Below are 20,637 nucleotides of genomic sequence, written 5' to 3'. Positions count from 1 at the left end.
GTCAAATGGAGAATCATAAAAAATCTTTTTTTGTGTTCTGGTGTGTTCGAAAATAACATTTTTTGGATGTTTAAATTCAGAATAAAAATATACACACATATATATTTATAAAGAGCTATAGGGAAAAGGCTATGATGTTAGAAATATCACCTTCATATTGCACCTGAAGATTACAATGAAAAAAAAGGGCTTTTTGCTGAAGAGATCAAAGAGAAGAAACTGCATGGGTAAGTTCAGGTTGACAGAACTATGATGGCCCTTAGAGGTGGTGAGGCAGTTTACAGTATACCCAGATGAACTTACATAGGTCCAAGGTGGCTAAGAGGACCCGAAGGGAAATCTCCTTGGTAATGATTGCCTTATTCACTCTATCTGCGCATAAGGATATTGGCTGGTTTTCTTGGAAACTGCTAGTCCCCTACCACATAAATCTTGGCAGGGACACAGCACGGATAGGGTCAGGCAAAGTCAGGAGCGGGGACAGGAGCAGAGGCAAAGGCAGGGGCAGGGGCTGAAGCAGTGAGAGAGAAAGTTCTGCCACGTCCTAATCGATGCACCTGCACAAGTCTTCAACCCAGAGGTGTGTGGAAACCCCACCAAGCCAATGAACAGCGCACCTGCAGGAGACGAGTCTGTCTTCTGCATCTTCACGCCTGCTTCAATCAATCAAGAGCACTACGCTTAAAATAGGGATTATTTAGGAGCGGGCTGGAAAACTCAGCAGTTTAAAACGCCTATCTAGGGGCAAAAGGGCTCGGCCAACAAACATAACTGGGACATGAGAGTGACACGGATGAAGAGGTCAGAATCCAAAGGAGAAAAGAGACAAGACAGGAAACGACGTGATCTGCCCGACACCTTCTTACAGTTCAGTATAGAGCATGCGCCTCGGCAGCCATCATCTAAGCCTCTTCCAAAGGGCCCTTTAGTCCCAGAGTTCCCTGCGTTTATAGCTGCTTGGGTCTTGGAGCTCCCTGTAGCCACCGCCCTCTCCTTGCAGCTGCTGCAGCTGCCACAGCCACTATCCGCGCCCCTCCTCCTGCTGCCCTCACTCCCCTTGCGTCTCCTCCCTCAGCTCCTCCTCCTGTTGCTGCTCCTCCTCCTCTTCTCCTCTCCTCGTTCTTCCTCTCCCCAGTGCTACTGAGTGAAGATCTGTAGCTGCAGCCTTTACTGTCCCGGGAACCATGGTAAGGTTGACCGCGGGCGGGGCTGTAAACCAGAAGTCGAGACAGCGTCCCTGGCCTTTAGACCTCGGTCGGCCCTTTGGGTCCAGTGCCGCCATTTTAACCTAATTTTAGCCCCTCCGGGGTCGTCGCCCCCGGTTCCTGGCCCTGCCCCATCCCCCACTTGTCTACCCTGCCCATTCTGCTGGGCCTGCGGGACTGATGGGGCCCTATATGTCCACAGCTACTCCGGCGGGGATCTGGGGCGTCAAGGATCCATTTCCCAAAGCCTCTTATGCGGGACCCGGGGCGCGGGGGTGAGGACTTATGTCTGTCAGAGGCTCCTAGCTGTCCTTAGAGTTATTGCCAAAGCATCTCGATCACATCCGAGGTGGTCTTGCAACTGTTTTTCAGAGTAGGAAACTGAGACTGGTGTTCAACCCTTGATCTGGAGCTTAGGACTTTTGGTCATGGGCCGAAGGCTGGCGCTGCAGCTATTGGGGCCGGGGTGTGGCAATAGGGGCTGCCTGGCTTGCCTGGGCTGGAAGCCCCTGTGTTTGTTTGTCCTTCAGTTTCACTTGGACACTGCACACAAAAAATGTACAACCCTTTTAGCTCAGAAATGGCTCAAAATGTAAAGAATCTTCTCGATATTACTTCTGAGGAGATACAAGAAGGAAGAAAAAAGAATTTAAGGAAACGAAAAAAAACTGGCTGTAGCCCTCTTCCTTTCTCTGTTTGGGTTTAGGGAGGAAGCTCAGTAGTTCATAACTTGGGAAGTTTGCTCTTCATTACCTCTCCTTATGTGGAAACTGCACTGGATAGGAGATTCTCCCCTCCCCTCCCCTTGAAGTGTGGATGCATTCATTGTAACCCCAAAGTTTCTTTTTTAAAGGACCCGGTTGTGTTGGTATGTAAATACTGAATATATTTCTGCTACTACTTCTGAATATATTACTGCTACTGACATCACCAAGTAAAATAAGGGTTATTTCAGAGTGGAACAGTAATTATTTATTGTCCTTTTACCTCAGTGTTTTATTCTAACCTCCTTAAAAAGTTGATAGAGCAGAAAATTATAGGAAATTAGTTTGGCCCTCCTGATTTATCGTCTATTTAAATTTTATGATAATACGTGATTTGTTCAGAGTTTTAATGAATAACTCCTTTTTGGGAAGCCACTTCTTTAGTCATACTCCAATAGATGTTTAAAATCAAAATGCTTTCTCTAACTTAATATTCTTTGTTTTTCAGGCTTCTGGAGTAACTGTGAATGATGAAGTAATCAAAGTTTTTAATGACATGAAAGTAAGAAAATCTTCTACACAGGAGGAAATCAAAAAAAGAAAGAAAGCTGTTCTCTTCTGTTTAAGTGATGACAAAAAACAAATAATTGTAGAGGAAGCAAAGCAGATCTTGGTGGGTGACATTGGTGAAACTGTAGAGGACCCCTACACATCTTTTGTGAAGTTGCTACCTCTGAATGATTGCCGATATGCTTTGTATGATGCTACATACGAGACAAAAGAGTCTAAAAAAGAAGATCTAGTTTTTATATTCTGGTGTGTAAAATCAAAAGAAAAAAAGCATTTTAAAATGCAAGGATTATTGTTGACAGTTTTGCGCTTATATCTCACATAAATGGGATTGAATAATTGTTTTTCTTCTGTAGGGCTCCTGAATGTGCACCTTTAAAAAGCAAGATGATTTATGCTAGTTCTAAAGATGCCATTAAAAAGAAATTTACAGGTACAAACAATAAATATTTTGCAAAAAAGCAATTATTGTTTCTTCTTAACAGTAAGGTAATCGACATTGTGATTGTCTTGTTTTTTAGGTATTAAACACGAGTGGCAAGTAAATGGCTTGGATGATATTAAGGATCGTTCAACGCTTGGAGAGAAATTGGGAGGCAATGTAGTAGTTTCACTTGAAGGAAGACCTTTATAAAATGACAGTGAAGTGCCATACAGAAGTAGCTTCTATTTCTGCAACTCCGTCAGTTGGAAAATAGTGTTAGGTTTTTGTCCCTTACCATACTCTACCCAAAAACATAAAGGAGATGTCAGTAATTTAAGCAGCCTACCAGTGATTGTCATTAGATTGTTTGATCCTGGTAGTTATATGTAGCCAAAAAGGTGGTATTATATGCATCCCTTACAGAACTAAGATAAGTATAAGTCAGTTTGAATGCTTTGAAAGTGTGATTCACTTGTCAGATGCTAAACTTTATTCAGTATTACTTAGAGTTGCACCTGATTGCATTTCCTGAAGTTCTTGTGCTTTGTACACCTAACCTGCCTTTTAACACGTCTATTGTGACATGGCAGCAATTATACATACACACATACATATATGTGTATGTATATTTATATATACATACACATATATATTTATATGTGTAACTATGCATTGAAGCACTTTTATAATAAAGTTGTCCCCATCAAAAGGAATGCCAATTAAGTTGTCATAACTATCATTAAATTATTGTAGTTACCTCAGTGTTCATTCCTATTATCTACATATCTTCCTAAATGAAGTAGTTGTTCATGCTTTTTTATTTTCCATGAATGTACACTACAGAACCAGGGGTAGGAGTTGTGTTTACCATGTGAGTCTTACAGTACTAAAGATATTTTGAATAATGTAGTTGTAATGCCAATTTCTGTATGAAAAGAGCCTTAAATGGAACATTGTTTTTTGAGATCATATTCCCTTCCCCCACAAAATTGGCCACGTTACAATAAAACTTGTGGCTTATTACAGAATGTTGCCTTGTTTTCCTTGAAAATATAGTTTGGTATGCTTCTGTTAAGCATATTTTGAAAACTGTTCCGTGGAAGTTTGTGAAGGTAAACATTTATTTGTTCATCTCAATATAACTAATTTGTGAATTTTCCATGTAGTTGTCATAACTTTCATGACCAGATTTTGATTTGATTGTAAATCCTACTTTTGTAGCATATAGCCATTAAATTAACAGATACCTATGTTATGCCACAATAATTCTATAATAACATTTCAGACTTTTAAATTTAAAAAACCAAATTAGTTTTTGCATTTTTACATGAATTCTTATCTGATCACTTTCATTAAAATACAGTAGCTACATGTTTTGTGTAATATATTCACATTTCAAGACAGTTGTATAGCAGTTGGCAATCTTTGTCTTCCTTTGTTGTGTTGGATAGAACTTGGGAAGTAGTCTTTCTCGGAAGAATATAATAATACTCTTGGTACAGGGTTTCTTTTATAAGCTCTTTTTAAATTCTAAAAACTAAAATGAATAAGATTTTGATAATCAAGTTTTAACATTAGTTGGGGATTTGGTAGAGTTCCAAAGGCTACACTTATAGAGAATTTGATCTGCCCTGTGTGAGCAGTTTACTGTTAGCCAGAGCTATTTATGGCAGACACATACTTTTGTATCTTGTCATAGTTATTCACAAATGGCAAAACTGGACATGATTCTACTGGTATGCAAAAAGGCATGTTAATTGTAGTTTGAAACAGCTATAAAATATTTTTTATGAGGAAGAAACTGAGAAATACAAATAAATTTTTTTTCTTATTAACAAAACACAAGCAAAATTGATGCTTGAATGCAATTAGATACTAGCCTTATTTTGGAATTTTTTCAGAAGAAAACTATAGGTTAATTCTCAGGCAAGAAGACATCAATTTTAAACTGTGAATGGCTTGGGACTTTTATATATTTTATTTCAGGCTTCCAGCTGTTCTGTGTATTACTCTGGTCATTTTTATTGCCTTTTTGGCAAGGTCAAACTCCTAAGCAGAGCATCTGAATGATATGCTTAAGACATATCACAGTTACTGTTAGTATGCAGATTTTTTTTTTTTCAATTATTCCCCCTTTCTGCTTCAAAATAAGGGGCTATTACCTAAGTTGTACAGAGCAGCAGCATTTGACTTTATGTCTGGTTTTTTAAATTGACTGGCCTACCACTAAGATTATATCTTAAGGATTTGATCATTTCAGCTTATTTTTTTGCTTTGTTCTCTTTTGTGATTGGTATGTTACAAACCAAGGAAACTGACATATTTAAAATGTACTGAACTAATTTTACTCATGAAATGCTATTGAAAGCAACTGAAATATGCTTATGTAAGATTCAGAGTATTAAAAAATATTTTAAATAGCTAATATATCAAAGAGGCATAGCCTGGCCTTAAATCTGTTTTGAATGATTAATGTGAAATATGACTAAGAATAGGCACTTTTTTTGAAAAGGTATGTTGTTGAACTTATTTGATAAATTGATAAGATCATAAATCTTGAACTTGAAGAGACCACAAAGGCCATTTAGAAAATTTTACATTGAGAAAACTAATACCTCCAGAAATTGTAACTTGTCCACAGTCACAGTTAGTATCAGAAATGATTTGAATCTTTATTCTCTTGAATTCAAAGCCAGTACTTTTCTCACCATATTATGCTCTCAACCTCAAGCAAATACAGCTTGGCACTTGTCCCAAATTGGCTGTCAGCTGTTTTTTTCTGTCTAAAATAGCAGTACTCTTACATTGTGATTTTGTATACTCAATATAGAGGAAATTGGTCAATAATGTTGAGTTTCCCTATCTTGTGGCCCCTTATAAATTATACATATAAACACACACATACATAGCATCTTGCTTTGGTGAAACAAATTGTAGTCTTAGAGGAAGTTATTTTAAAAAGATTTTTTTGTTAACTTTGATCTTGATAGTTGGAATTAATGCCTATTATATATATGTACATGTGTGTGTGTATGTATGTGTGTGTGTATGGCAATGTGCTAGGCAATGACAAAACAAGGAGTTTATATATAAATGTAAGTTCCTTGAGGACAGGAGTAACTATATACCATATGCTTTATATATCATTTGGATTACCAGTTGGAGAAGAATTGTAACTTCCATTTAAGGGATTTTTATTGTTTTAAAATTACATTTTATTGATGTCTTATACAAATCATTTCTTAACCCTTGTCCCATTCCCACTGAATCTTCATTTGTGACAGGAAATTATGTCCTCCCCCAACAAAAGAACTCTGACATTGTAATTTTATCTGACCATATATATAACATTGTGCCATTAAGAGAGATGTTTTGTTTTCTATCCTCAGAGTTTGACTTTCTGTTACTAATCTCATTTATGTTGTGATAATAGTGAAACAATGCACAATAGTGGAAAGAGCACTGACTGAAGTGAGAGGACCCAGGTTCAAATCCCTTCTCTGAAGCTAACTTTAAGACCTTGAAATCCTTAGATGGATTTCAATGCCCCTGCTAGCTCTAAATCTATTATTTAATCATCTGAAGTATTGCATTTATTATTCATTGGTTCTCCTTTCCTTCTCAAACAATTCATAAAAATCATACCAGAGGTTTAGAGCAAAATAGTTAAAGCCTTGGAGTTTGAGTGGGAGATCTAGAAGGTGGAATTAAACCCAAGCCTTCTCAGTCTTATTCTGCCTTCTCAGAGACTTTTTATGATAAAATTTTGAATAAAAGTTCCCAAAGAATCCTTAATGAAACTACAAACTTTAGGTACCTTTATGGTTAAATCTTCACACGTTTCTGTAAATTCCTTTTGTCTTTTCTTACTGCACAATATTACATTTGGTTACCATAGTTTTTGCATTTGATTCCCCAAGTGATACCTACTGTTTCTACTGCTGCTATTCTATAAAATATTTGCTATGAATATTTTGCTGTATACTATACTTTTGTTTCTGCTTTTTGAGTTGGATCTCTGAATCAGAGAATATGATTAATTACTATTTCTTTCATAATAAATTTACATCAAATTGGTTGCACTGATTCACACTTCTAATGTAGTATGTTTTTATTTCCATAGTCTCTTCAATGCTGCAATTTTTTTTGTTATTTTTATGAATGTGCAGGATATTTGATGTTTTAATTTGTTATTCTCTTAATAGTGACTTGTAGCATATTTTCATGTGGTCATTTATAGTTTGCATTTCTCTTGAAAGCTATTCATGTTCACCATGGAATGAAGGGGAAAGGAAAGCAATAGCCAGTTGAATAGTGCCTACTATGTGTTAGACACTGCTGAGCACTTTACAAATATCTTATTTGCTCTTCACAACAACCCTATGAAGTAACTTCTATTATCCCCATTTTACAATTGAGAAAGTTGAGGCAGATGTAGCTAGGAAGTGTTAAAGCTGGATGTGAACTATGGTCTTTTGGACTCCTGGCCCAGTACTATATCTATGTGAAATGAAGCTGTTATATATTTCTGTCAATTCTCAATATACTTTAGGTGTCAGATATAAACATCTTTTCCTTGCTCTACAATCTCATTGATTTTTATTTATGCAGAATCTTTTGTATAACTGAAATTATCTTCTATGTCTTTTATAGTCTATATTTGGTTGTTTCTTCACAGTCATCATAGATCTGGTTCTAATTTTTTTAAAAATACATAATCTTTTATATTTGGGATATGAATCCATTTTAAATGGCATACCTTTTTTTTTTTATGTGTTACAAGTTTTTTTTTTTTTAATTTTTTATTTTATTTTATAATTATAACATTTTTTGACAGTACATATGCATGGGTAATTTTTTTACAACATTATCCCTTGCACTTACTTCTATTCAGATTTTTTCCCTTCCTCTCCCAACCCCCTCCCCCAGATGGCAAGCAGTCTTATATATGTTAAATATATTACAGTATAATTTAGATACAATATATGTGTGTAGAACCGAATTTTTTGTTGCACAGGAAGAATTGGATTCAGAAGGTAAAAATAACAGTTTACATTCATTTCCCATTAAATGGCATAGCTTAATCTCAATCTAATTTTCACCTAATTGCTTTGCAGTTTTCTTTGCAGTACTCAAATAAATAAATGAACGTTGGGGAGGTGTCCTTCTAAGGAAGTAACTTATATTTTAGGATTTATCAAATACTTGTGGACTACTTTGATTATTTCTCAAGTTTCAATCTTGGATTACTACTATCAACTGTTGCCTTTGTTACTACTATCCACATGCAGCTAATTTTCCTAATGTGTTTAATGGTTAACCACTATGCTAATGACCCTAGGTTACTAGGCTTTTTGAGTTCCTTCTTGACAACTATAATTTTTTCTCTTGCTAGCATATTTGCTAGTAGTTATTTTTTTTTAATTTATTATTTCTTATCTATTATGAGCTTGGAAACCAGATAAATAAGTTTTTCTATAATGTATTCCTTCCTCAGCTTCCACCTCTTAGTATGCTTCAAATCAGAACTCAATGCCACTTCCTACAGGATGCCTTTCCCAATGCCTTCCAGTTATAGCTCTCTTTGAAATAAAACTTTTTAAATATATATTTTATTTATTTAACTGGGTACCTACATAATCTATTCTCCCCTTTTCCAATCCCAGTAGTGGATCCCTATAAACTCTTGAGGGAAGGGACTTTTGTTTTTGACTGTATTCTCAGTGGCTAGAACTTTAATTTATATATTTACTATTTCTTGAATTTAATTGTTAGGATTCTTTCTAAATGAAAAGTAAATAGTCTTTGAATGAATTCAGTATATTTAATTTTATTACATAGACTGAAATCTTTTATAGCTTTTTTGTTTATTTCCTGATTCTCTGCTTTGTTTAGATAAGTGAGCATGATGGATATGTGAACTGAGGCAGTCATTCAGTTTTACTAATTACCTTGATTTGCTCAAACTCCCCTGCTAGTCAGATGATGCCAGACAGACCTGGGACTCAGAATCATCCAAGCAGGAGATAAACTAAGAATTGCTTAAGCTGAGCACATTAGAAATTCTCTGCAGTATTCCTTTGCTGAACCTAGAGCTCCCTCTTTTATGCTACGGAACCAACTCAGACTGGTTCATGTTAAATCCCTGCCCAGCAACCAAGTTGTAAAGGAATTACTTGAAAATGAATGTGTGTGCTAATCTTTCTAGTCGTTCAGAGACTCAAAAGAGAAAGAGTGAAGGAGATTTATTCCTCCTGATATATTTTTGAAAGAGTAAGTTGGAGTATATCTTTCTTTTTTTTTTTTTTTTTTTTTTTTAATTTTAATAGTTTTTATTTACCAGATATATGCATGGGCAATTTTACAACATTTACAATTGCCAAACCTTTTGTTCTAATTTTTCACCTCCTTCCCCCTCCCAGATGGCAGTTTGACCAATACATGTTAAATATGTTAAAGTATAAATTAAATACAATATATGTATACATGTCCAAACAGTTGTTTTGCTGTACAAAATGAATCAGACTTTGAAATAGTGTACAATTAGCTTGTGAAGGAAATCCAAAATGCAGGCAGACAAAATTATAGGGATTGGGAATTCTATGTAGTGGTTCACAGTCATCTCCTAGAGTTCTTTTGCTGGGTGTAGCTGGTTCAGTTCATTATTGCTCTGTTGGAACTGATGTGGTTCATCTCATTGTTGAAAATGGCCACATCCATCAGAATTGATCATCATATAGTATTGTTGTTGAAGTATACAATGATCTCCTGGTCCTTTGGAGTATATCTTTCATTGATTATATAAAGAAGTATATTCATACTGTATCTCAACAGGAAAGTAGAATAACAATGGAATTATGAAACATATCAGTTGACTTGTTTGGATTCTTTCCCATGTGCCATCAGGTGATATGATAGTGCTTAATAAATTTAATCTATTTTTCTTTTTTTTTTCAAAGTGAATTTGTCATGTGTGCATAGTATAAAATAATATTTTCTTAGAAAAGCATCTATTCAGATAAAAATTAAATATTTTTTCCTCTAAATTACAGGTTACTTTAAAGAAAGGCCACTAGAATCCTGTTTGCATCATAATTTCCCTTTTAGTATGGTTTTATTTTTTTCCTCCTAGTTTAAAGAATTTTGAACACTAGTAGCTAATTGATTGAAATTATTAAGCTGTTGTTAAGTACTGGCACTGTTCTAAAACAATAACAACAACAAAAAATTGGCCCTGCTCTCAAGAAGTAATGAGGGAAAAAACATGTAAATAACTATACACAAAATGTATATAGATTCTATGGAAGATGTGCTAGCCATAAGGTGGATTGGAAAAGACCTCCTGTACAAGATGAAATCTGAACTGAATCTTTTAAGAAAATCAGGAAAGATAATACAAGGCCAAGATTGGCTAATAGGTGTTTTTATCATTATTTTTTACTTTTTTTTTTTTTTTTTTTTTTTTTTTTTTTTAGTTTGTTGTGGCTTAATGCCAGATAATGTAGATAGGAGATGTACTAATTGGGATTATTATACTTAATTTACATTAATTTGTGGCAAGATTATTTTTCATAGAGAATTCAAGTCAATAAGCTTTGTTAATCATTTAAAAAAATCTTAGAACTTTCTTCCTAGAAATAATAGTAGTCCTTTATAATAATTGCATTTTAAATGAAACCTATGTGTAAAGAGAATAAAATTAATGTTCAATTAAAGTAATTTTTGTGTTAAATAATCAAAGATAGGAGTGATATAGAGTGGTAGTCCCTTCGATGTTACTCAACTGCTTACTCTGCTGTCTAAAAAACAGATAAACAATAACATACCCTCTAACTAGCAGGCTGAAGTCTATGAAAATCCATGAAATTATTAACATAATATTAAAGAAATGGATAATTTAAACTGTTCCCATGTTCTGCTTTACCTTTATTTCTCTTGTGTGAAAGTAAAAAAAAATAAAAAAATTAAATATGACCTTTTAAATAGACAGACAATTTAAAAATTCATCAGAATTCTTAGATTAGCTTCATTCTGTGAGATAAGGAAGATTAAAATAGTATTAGCGGTTAAAATCACCTGCACAAATCTTTTAATACATAGGGATAAAGAAAAACATTAAAAAAAAAAAAGATCAGCTTTCTAATTAATGCAAAGTTAAGATCATGTTTGATTGTAGAAATTTGTATTAACAAGAGCTTTTCTTCTTGAGTGTTTTTCTTTATTGGAGATCTTTTCTTTCTACAATGTTACAAAAGGTCTTCAGCACTATGTGATTGAATAAGATAGTCCATCTTGTGACACAGCCAAAGAAACAGGCCCAAGATTAGTTGGAATGGTTATTGAACATCATTGCTACTGCATCAGAAAAGTTTTTCCCTCAAGGTTGACTATTTTAATTTCATACAAATAGTATACTTTGAAACACATAAATTATTAGTAGCACAAATGATAAATAGAAAAAGTTCTGAATAGCTAGCTTTTCATGGGAGGATTCTCTGAAGTGATGATAGACACAATTCATCTGTGATGACTTGCTTGTTGAATTTAAAAATTACTCCCATAAAACAGATGAGTTTAATAAGCCTATTAATACCATAGTCACCTGTTTTTTTTTTTTGTTTTTGTTTTTGTTTTTGTTTTTTTTTTTTTTAAGATTAATGCCATGTCATTTGGGGGAATTGGGGTGGAGTTAAACTCAAAACTCCAGAATTTCAACTTCATTTGGGTTCAACACATAACAAAACATTATGACATGTTGGCATTGGTATGTTGGCATTGAAACTGGCACATATTTTGTTCAAATCCTGACTATTACCTCATGTGACTGGGTACAAACCACTTAATTACTGAAATTATGTTATATATAAAATGCACATAATACCTGTAATAGCTATTTTATCTCAGGATTTTCATGAAAATCAGTTTATAAATTACTTTAGGTTTTCATGAATGAAATGCATGAATGCAAACTTTAAAAGCCCTAAAAACTTTACAATTTAAAAGTAATTATCTTAAAACTTTCTCTTTATGTGTAAATGTCTCTAAAATTGGCTGGTTTTTTTAAAGAAAATGTTGGCTTTGAAAAGGCAGATTATAGAAAGATATTGTAGGTCAGGGGAACATTATGGAGTTTGTGGGGGAGAGATGAAGTATACAGGGGATAGTGAGAAGCTTGTTCAAGCACATAACTATGTGTGGATATAATGAGAGGAATGGACAGGTGCAAAGAAGTAGGGAAGGGAAGACAATTGATTAAGGGCCTTGGATGCTAGACTAAATTTAGCATTGATTCAATAGGAAATTAGGAACTGTCAAATTCTACGAAGCAGTAAAGTAATATGATCAAAGTAATATATATATATATATATATATATATATATTTCAGGTCTGGTGTAGGAGAAAAATAGTAATAGATTCAGGTAGGGAATGAGACTTTAGTAATCAGTTGAGGACTGACTTTTAAAATGAAAGGAAAAGTTGAATACTTTTATGACAACAGATATTGTGACAGAAAAGTACTCAAGTCAGAAATAACTCCAGAACTTTCAGTCTGGTGTATGAGATGGTGATGTTATTCTTATACTTTTCTTATTTGCCTTATAGATCATATCCTGAAGTAGTGAATACCAAGGAAATTGCACAAATTTCTATAATATTAGAATATTTATTCTTGCTTAAAATGAATGGGTTACTTCCTAAGTAACTTAAAAAATTATTGCGGAAAAAAGTCCTTGGTTGTAAAGGATTTGAAGTACCTTCTTTTTGAGTCAGTTAATGTTTTAATCATTCATGGAATAGACTAATCTGGAACTATGGCATGTCAAACAAGTTTCAAAAGGTTAGAGCAGGTTTTTTGTTTCCGGTGAAAACTTTTTCACATTATATGACTTTGCCTTGCTCTTTCCTGCTTTAGACCCTTCATACATTCAGATTTTTTTATACCTACAGTGTAATCTCCATCTTTTGAGATCCTTATCTTTGTCAAATTATTTTCTATGAAACTTCCATAAAAGCCTTTTGCCAAGTTGCATAGAATAAAGGAACTGATTTGTTCCCAGGTTTGTAATATGCATATAATTTATATTTGTGTGTATGTATCTGTACTATAAATATTCAAAGCCATGAATATTTATAGTTTCAGATAATTTTTCCTGTATTCTTTGAAGCAATGATCAATTACTGGTCCTCTCCATTTTGACCACTTTTTCATTATACCATTCCTTTCACAATTCTTCCTATTCATTAAAATTTTTTTTTTTCACAAAAGAAGTCATTTCAAATAAGCTGTACTTATTTGCCCCTTTCTAATACTTATTTGATGAAACTATATACTTGTTATCTTGTCTTATAATAATGAGCTATCATACTTTGAGTAATACTTTTTTTTGCACTAAGAAGAGCCTATTATCATTTAAAAAGTAAGATTTCTTTAAAAAGTAGAAGTCAGGCAGAGTGAAGTCTTCCCAATTTAAACGCATCAGTAAGAGAATATATTTTTGGGATACTGTTCCAAGGGGTTTAATTTACCCTATGTATATGAAATGTATAGTTTCAGAGACAGATAGCTATTGTGATACCTATGAACCACTCAGGATGCTACAAATATGTGTGTAAGATACAGAGTTTTGCATTTAAAAAGTCTATGGGTAGCAGCAACTAGATGGTACAGTGGATAGAGCAATGGTCCTAGAGTCAAGAGGACCTGAATTCAAATTTGATTTCAGACACGTGACACTTGATTAGCGAGGTAACTAGCTGTTTGTGCAAAACAAAATAAAAAGTTTATGGGTGCTTATCCCAGCTAAATGAGAGAACCAATTATGACCCAAAGTCTTAATCAGTTTTTTCTTTTTAATATATTTTTATTTGGTTAGTTAAATATTTCCCAATTACATGTAAAATTTTTAATGTTTTTAAAAAATTGAATTTCAAATTCTTTCCTTCCCCCTTTCCCTTTTCCTTTTCTCCTTCTTGAGAAAGCAAGAATTTGATATAATTTTTTTTTTTTTTTTTTTTTTTTTTTGCTGAGGCAGTTGGGGTTAAATGACTTACTCAGGGTCACACAGCTAATAAGTGTTAAGTGTCTGAGGTCAAATTTGAACTCAGGTCTTCCTGATTTCAGTACTGGTGCTCTATCTACTATGCCACCTAGTTGCCCCTGATATAGATTATACATATGAAGTCTTGCAAAACATTTCTCTATTAGCCATGTTTTAAAGGAAAACAGACTAAAACCCACAAGAATAATGAATTTTGAATAATGATTTTAAAAAAAAAGTGTAATTCAATCTGCTTTCAGAGTTCACCAGTTCTTTCTGTGGAAGTAGAAAGTTTTTTCATTCTGGGACCTTTGAAATTGTCTTGTATCATTGTTTTGATTAAATCAGCTAAGTCTTTTAAATTTATTTATTTAATATTTTCCTCCAGTTACATTTAAAGCATTTTTTAATATTTGTTTTTAAAAGTTTTGAGTTCCAGATTCTCTCCCTTACTCCCACTCCTCACCCCATTAAGAAACCACATGTGAAGTTTTGCAAAACATTTCCATAAAAGTCATGTGAAAGAAAACATAGATCTTACATCCTAAGGAAAAAAACCAAAAAACAAAAAACAAAAGCTGTTCATCCTCAAGTGTTTTTCTACTGACCATTCCCTCTCCCAATATGCTCTCTCTTTTATCACCCCTTCCCCCCACTTCTTATATTCTCTTTCCCTCCTATTTCTGTGAACATGTTGAGTATGTATTTCCTCTTTGAGCCAATTCTGATGAGAGTAAGGTTTACTCACTCATTCACTCCCCCCGTCCCTCCCTCTTTGCCCCTACATTATAAAAGCTTTTTCTTGCCTCTTTTTTTTTTATGGCAGATAATTTACACCATCCTGCTTTTCCTTTTCCCTTTGGACTAGATCTCCAGGGTTCCTTCCAATTCTTAACATTCTAGGATCCAATACCTAAAACTTCCCTCTTATTAGTCAATTAATAAGTCTTGATGCTTATTGCATCTAGAATGCTATCCTTGTCTAGAATAGCTGAAATATTTTACAAAACACATAAAATATATTTTCTCATATAAAACAAAAAAAAATAGAAGTACATCTAGTTTCTTGTTTTGGGATGGGGGAAAGAGATATTCTTAGATGGGTCACAATTTTAAAAAATTTGGAGGGAGGATCATATCTGTGATTTTATTAATATATGAAGTTTCTGTACAGGAAACTCCCTCTATCAGTGCAGATGAGTAATTTATAATCCTTTTTTTTTTTTTTTTTTACCTCTTAGAATCTTTTTTTATTATTATTAATTTTTATAATTATAACATTTTCTTTGACAGTACATATGCATAGGTAAATTTTTTTTTTACAACATTATCCCTTGTACTCCCTTCTGTTCTGAGTTTTTCCCCTCCTTCCCTCCACCCCCTCCCCTAGATGGCAGGCATTCCCATACATATTAAATATAGTATATCCTAGGTACAATATATATGTGCAGAACCGAATTTTGTTGTTGTTGCAAAGGAAGAATAGTATTCGGAAGATAAAAATAATCTGGGAAGAAAAACAAAACAAAAAAAAAACCAACAAAAAAAAAAACAATGCTCACAGTTTACACTCATTTTCCCAGTGTTCCTTTTCTGGGTATAGCTGATTCTGTCTATCATTGATCAATTGGAATTGGATTAGCTCTTCTCTATGTTGAAGATAGCCACTTCCATCAGAATACATCCTCATACAGTATCATTGTTGAAGTGTAGTAATTTATAATCCTAAAGTATGGTTTGAGGATCTTGAGGTTAATGATTTGATCACTGGTCTTATTTTATATTAGAGACCAGTTTGAAATCCGTCTTTGGAGGCTAGTTCCATATTCACTATACCATGCTGCCTTTGTTATCAATTGTAATCTGATAATTCTAATATTTTAGTATAATATCAGAAACATAATCATTTTTATAATTTGCAAACCACTTTGCATATGTTATTTAGTTTTCACCACAATCCTGTGAGGTAGGTACTATTATTATCTCTGTTTTCCAGATAAGGAAAATGAGTCTAGGAGAGGTTAAGTGATTTGCATTCAGCCACAGAGCTAGTAAATGTCTGAATCTGGAATTGAAGTCAGGTCAAATTGAACTGACTCAAAACTTAGCATTCTATCTACTGAACTACATACATGCCATTACATACATTCTAAAGCTTTTATTGATACTTATTGTTTTTATATGTTGTTTCCTGATATTTGCTTCTTGTAACAAAAAGAAAAAACAAAAGCAATATACATAATAATATTCTCCATCTGTAATTCCCCACTTCTAAGATGAGCGAATGATATATTTTTAAATTTTTTTCAGTTATATAATATAGTTGGTAGAGACCTGGGCCTGGAGTCAAGAAGTCCTGAGTTCATATTTGACTTCTGTGTGACTCTGAGCAAGTCACTTGACCTCTTATGTTTACCTCCATTTTCTCAACTATAATATGAGGATAATAATTGTACTTACCTCTCAGGATTAGGATGGTCAAATGAAATATTTGTAAAATGCTTAACAGTACCTGATGCATAATAATTACTTGATAAAACATCTTTCCTCCCTCCCTCCCTCCCTCTGTCTTTATCTCCTTTCCTCTACTTCTTTCCCTTCCTTCCTTCTGCTAAATTTATTACAATTGTAATTGTATTCATCTTTAAGTATTGCTTTTATTTATGGTATTATTTTTGGGTGTATTCTTTTCCTGATTCTTCTTACTTTACTTTGTGTTAATTCAAACACATCTTTCCATGTTTTTCTGAGTCATCATTTAAAAAAATCTCAATATTCTACAATTTAATCCTTCATTCTCCAAATTAATGGATACACCCTTAAAATTTCTTACTTTTATTGATATACTTTGGTTTGTTATATAATATTATTTGCAAATATAATCCATCTTTCAGTCTCCCTATGGCCTAGTAAGCCATACTTTGTAGCAAAGATTACAAAAAACATGTTAACTGTTGAACAACATTCCATATCATGGTGTCCTAAGAGGGTGCGATACTAGGCAGAGATGGGTCTCTCTCTTTCCAAAGTTGTAAGGGTGGTCTGCGGGGAAAGAATTCCCCTACTCAAAGCTGTGATAAGAAAGGCTTTATTTGTTAGGAAATAACACCAAGATATTTTGGCAGGCAATATCAGCTTCAAGAGAGAAGTAATATTGCAAAGAAACATAATTTGAAAACTTTATTTTATACAAAAACAGAATAATTAAACAGAATAGGTAAGAATACTTAACTTTGTATCTTAATAGACTTTTTTGCTTCCAGAGGATATGGAGAAGTTTGTATAATTCCAGAAACTGTAAGTCTTTTTAAGAAAGGAATTTTTCTCCAGAGGATGTAAGGTTTTGTTGGTCATTTACATACTGGGTTGCCTGGTTTCACCTCATCACTACTTCTGCAATAAAATGAAGAAAGTTAAATTTCTTAACTCTTTTCTTAGATCAAGTTTAGTCATTGTAATTAACGTTTAGTTTCAATTTTTAATTGTTTTTTACATTGTTGTATATATATGTATATTGTTTTCCTGGTCCTGAGACCTCATTTCACTTGGTTATATAAATTATTCCAGGTTTCTCTGAATTTTTCTATTCATGTACCACAATTTGTTAATCCATTTTTCAATTGTTAGACACCTTTCTAGTTTTTTCCAACTACAAAAATGGCTGCTATAAATATTTGGCTATATGTGATAATTTTTTTATATTTGACCTTGGTGGGTCAAAACCTCTGCCTAGCAGTGAGATCATCTTTGTTCATGTGTGACTAATATAGCATAATTCCCAAAAGGCATTTGAGAATAAAATATAGCTTTAAGAATAGAAAGATGAAAATGAAACAATTCCTAACATTTCTGGTTAATGTAATAACAAGATTGAGCACAAATCATAGTAAAAAATATCTAAAATCATAGATTAATTTTTAAAATGAGATTTACATGTAATCTAGGTAATCAAGAAAACTCAGCAAACAGATACTTTGAAACAAAAAGCCAAAATAATACAATAATAATAATCAAGTCTTTTTGTAACTTGACAACCCACTCCAACTGTCTATATAATCAGCATACCTCATCTTAGAACTCATTTGTATCATGTAAATCATCTGTTCCCTGGAAACATCTAGACATTTTCAATTAGACCTCATTCTTAGGGCAGCTCTAAAGGGAGCTCCTCCTCAGTAGATTTGCTCCTCTGGTTCCAAATCACTTGCTAAAATATAAAGCTACAAGACAATACAATTGAGTATGATCTCTTAAATTCTACTTTTCCAATAATTAGTTCTCGTGGCAAAAACCAACTCACGTCTTATGATTTTAATCCTATTAACAACAGAACTATAAGAAGAATATCAAATTTGGAACTCATAAGTCCTTTGAAACTCAGAGAAAGTTAAATTTTTATATACCCTTAGCTTTTTTTATCTTTATTTAATCCCTGAACTTGACGTAGATGCAGCCAACAACAAAATGAAGGAAGAATCTATTTAAATTTTTTTCAACTAACAAAAAATAGGCTTTTTTCCCTCCTTTCCACTGTCATTGTTGAAAAAAAAAAAGAAAAGAAAAGCCTTTGTAACAAATTTGCAAATAAACTCCTATAGTGTATTCTGGGATCAGCTCTAGGGGCTGATTTCTATCTAGGGGTTTTCATGGCTCATGGAATTTCCTTACTTTGGGTATGAATATTTTACTATTTTTCAATCAGGAACAATCTATCTCCATGCAGAACTACAAAAAGCAAAAACCAGAAAATAGAACATTACAAATATGTATAGTCAATTGAAACAAATATCCATATTAGTCATGTCCAAAACAAATAAATCCAACAACTCTTCTCTACTCTCTACTTAGTCTCTCATCTGTATACCAGCAGTTAGGTAGCATATTTCATTTGGAATTATGCTTGGTAATTTTTCTGTTAAGAGTTCTTAATTCCTCTTTAACCTGGCACTCTTCACCCTGGCTCTCTAGCCTGGGTGGCCAAGCCAAGATGGGTAGCCAAAAGAGGTAAGGATTTTGGTAGTGAACACGTGGGTCTTCTGACCAGGTATTCACTCAGGAACCAACAAGTCAGGGCATTAGTCAGGGCATTATGTGAGTAGGTATAATAAAGGCTTTTAAGATTACACATTAAAAAAAAAAAGTTCTTAATTCTTTACCATCTTTACCATATTGTTGTTACTGCATAAAAATTTCTCCCCATTCTATTCAGTTCACTCTGAATCAGTTCACATATAAGTCTTACCAGATTTCTCTGATATCATTCCCTTTATCACATTTGTATTCCATAACTTGTTCATACATCCTCCAATTTATAGACAATCCCTCATATTCTCATTCTTTACTAATAAGAATTAGATAAGGGGTGCCTAAATGAAATTAGTTTTAATTGAGGTCTAGTGGAAGGTTTGGGGTACAGGGAGTCAAATAGAACTCCCCTGCAACCCCTTTGGATTCCGCACAAGGATACAGAGTTAAATGAGATCTAGTAGTGGTGCAAGAGTCCCTTGTAAAGGAACCTAGATTGATTAAAGAGGTTTATTATGGGGTTTGGAAGTAATGTCTAGTTAGAAAAGTTGAAGGTAGAGATAAAAGGCACTGGAACCAAAGTTCCAATGGGTAGAAATCCTTTGACATGGCAGGCGTAAGGATGTCATGTTTGGGACGTCTGCAAAGAGAGGACTCCAGTTTGGCTCTTTTATAATAGGAGGCTTTGGACAATCTGAGGGGCTCATGGATGGAGTCCCAGATTGACTTTGGGCTTTCAGCCAGGGTTAGAATGCACAGATAAAGGTGCAGATAAGCAAATTAAGGTCCAGAAACATTGTCTCAATAACAATGGCAGGTGGGTATGTTGATTTTTCACCCACTAATTTGGGTATAATATGTTATATAAAAAGATATAATTTGGGCTTATATCCCAAAGAGATCTTTTTTTTTTTTTTTAATTTTTTATTATATATATATTTTTATAATATTATCCCTTGTATTCATTTTTCCAAATTATCTCCCCCTCCCTCTATTCCCTCCCCCCGATGACAGGCAATCCCATACATTTTACATGTGTTACAATATAGTCTAGGTACAATACATGTGTGTGAATATCATTTTCTTGTTGCGCAATAAACATTAGAATCCGAAGGTACATGCAACCTGGGCAGACAGATATTAGTGCTAACAATTTACATTCACTTCCCAGTGTTTCTTCTCTGGGTGTAGCTACCTCTGTCCATCATTGATCAACTGGAAGTGAGTTGGATCTTCTTTATGTTGAAGATTTCCACCTCCATCAGAATACATCCTCATACAGTATTGTTGTTGAAGTGTACAGCGATCTTCTGGTTCTGCTCATTTCACTCAGCATCAGTTGATTTAAGTCTCTCCAAGCCTCTCTGTATTCCTCCCGTTGGTCATTTCTTACAGAGCAATAATATTCCATAACCTTCATATACCATAATTTACTCAACCATTCTCCAATTGATGGACATCCATTCATCCTCCAGTTTCTAGCCACTACGAAAAGAGCTGCCACAACTATTTTGGCACATACAGGTCCCTTTCCCCTCTTCAGTATTTCTTTGGGATATAAGCCCAATAGCAGCAATGCTGGATCAAAGGGTATGCACAGTTTGATAACTTTTTGGGCATAATTCCAGATTGCTCTCCAGAATGGCTGGATTCTTTCGCAACTCCACCAG

At 33.8% G+C, this 20,637-nt stretch overlaps 1 protein-coding gene across 1 annotated transcript; it reads left to right on the top strand.

Moving 5' to 3' along the window:
* The first annotated feature begins 849 nt into the window (after positions 1–849).
* On the top strand, positions 850–3,928 carry CFL2 (cofilin 2). The gene is made up of 4 exons (XM_074290572.1): positions 850–1,187; positions 2,418–2,725; positions 2,836–2,912; positions 3,001–3,928. The coding sequence occupies exons 1-4, from the start codon at positions 1,185–1,187 to the stop codon at positions 3,111–3,113; spliced, it is 501 nt and encodes a 166-aa protein (XP_074146673.1). The 5' UTR covers positions 850–1,184; the 3' UTR covers positions 3,114–3,928.
* The last annotated feature ends 16,709 nt before the right edge of the window (positions 3,929–20,637 follow it).

The sequence above is a fragment of the Sminthopsis crassicaudata genome, chromosome 2 (genome assembly GCF_048593235.1).
Source record: "Sminthopsis crassicaudata isolate SCR6 chromosome 2, ASM4859323v1, whole genome shotgun sequence".
Lineage (NCBI taxonomy): Eukaryota > Metazoa > Chordata > Mammalia > Dasyuromorphia > Dasyuridae > Sminthopsis > Sminthopsis crassicaudata.
Note: the sequence above shows the minus strand (reverse complement) of the source record. Positions and strands in the feature narration are given on the sequence as shown.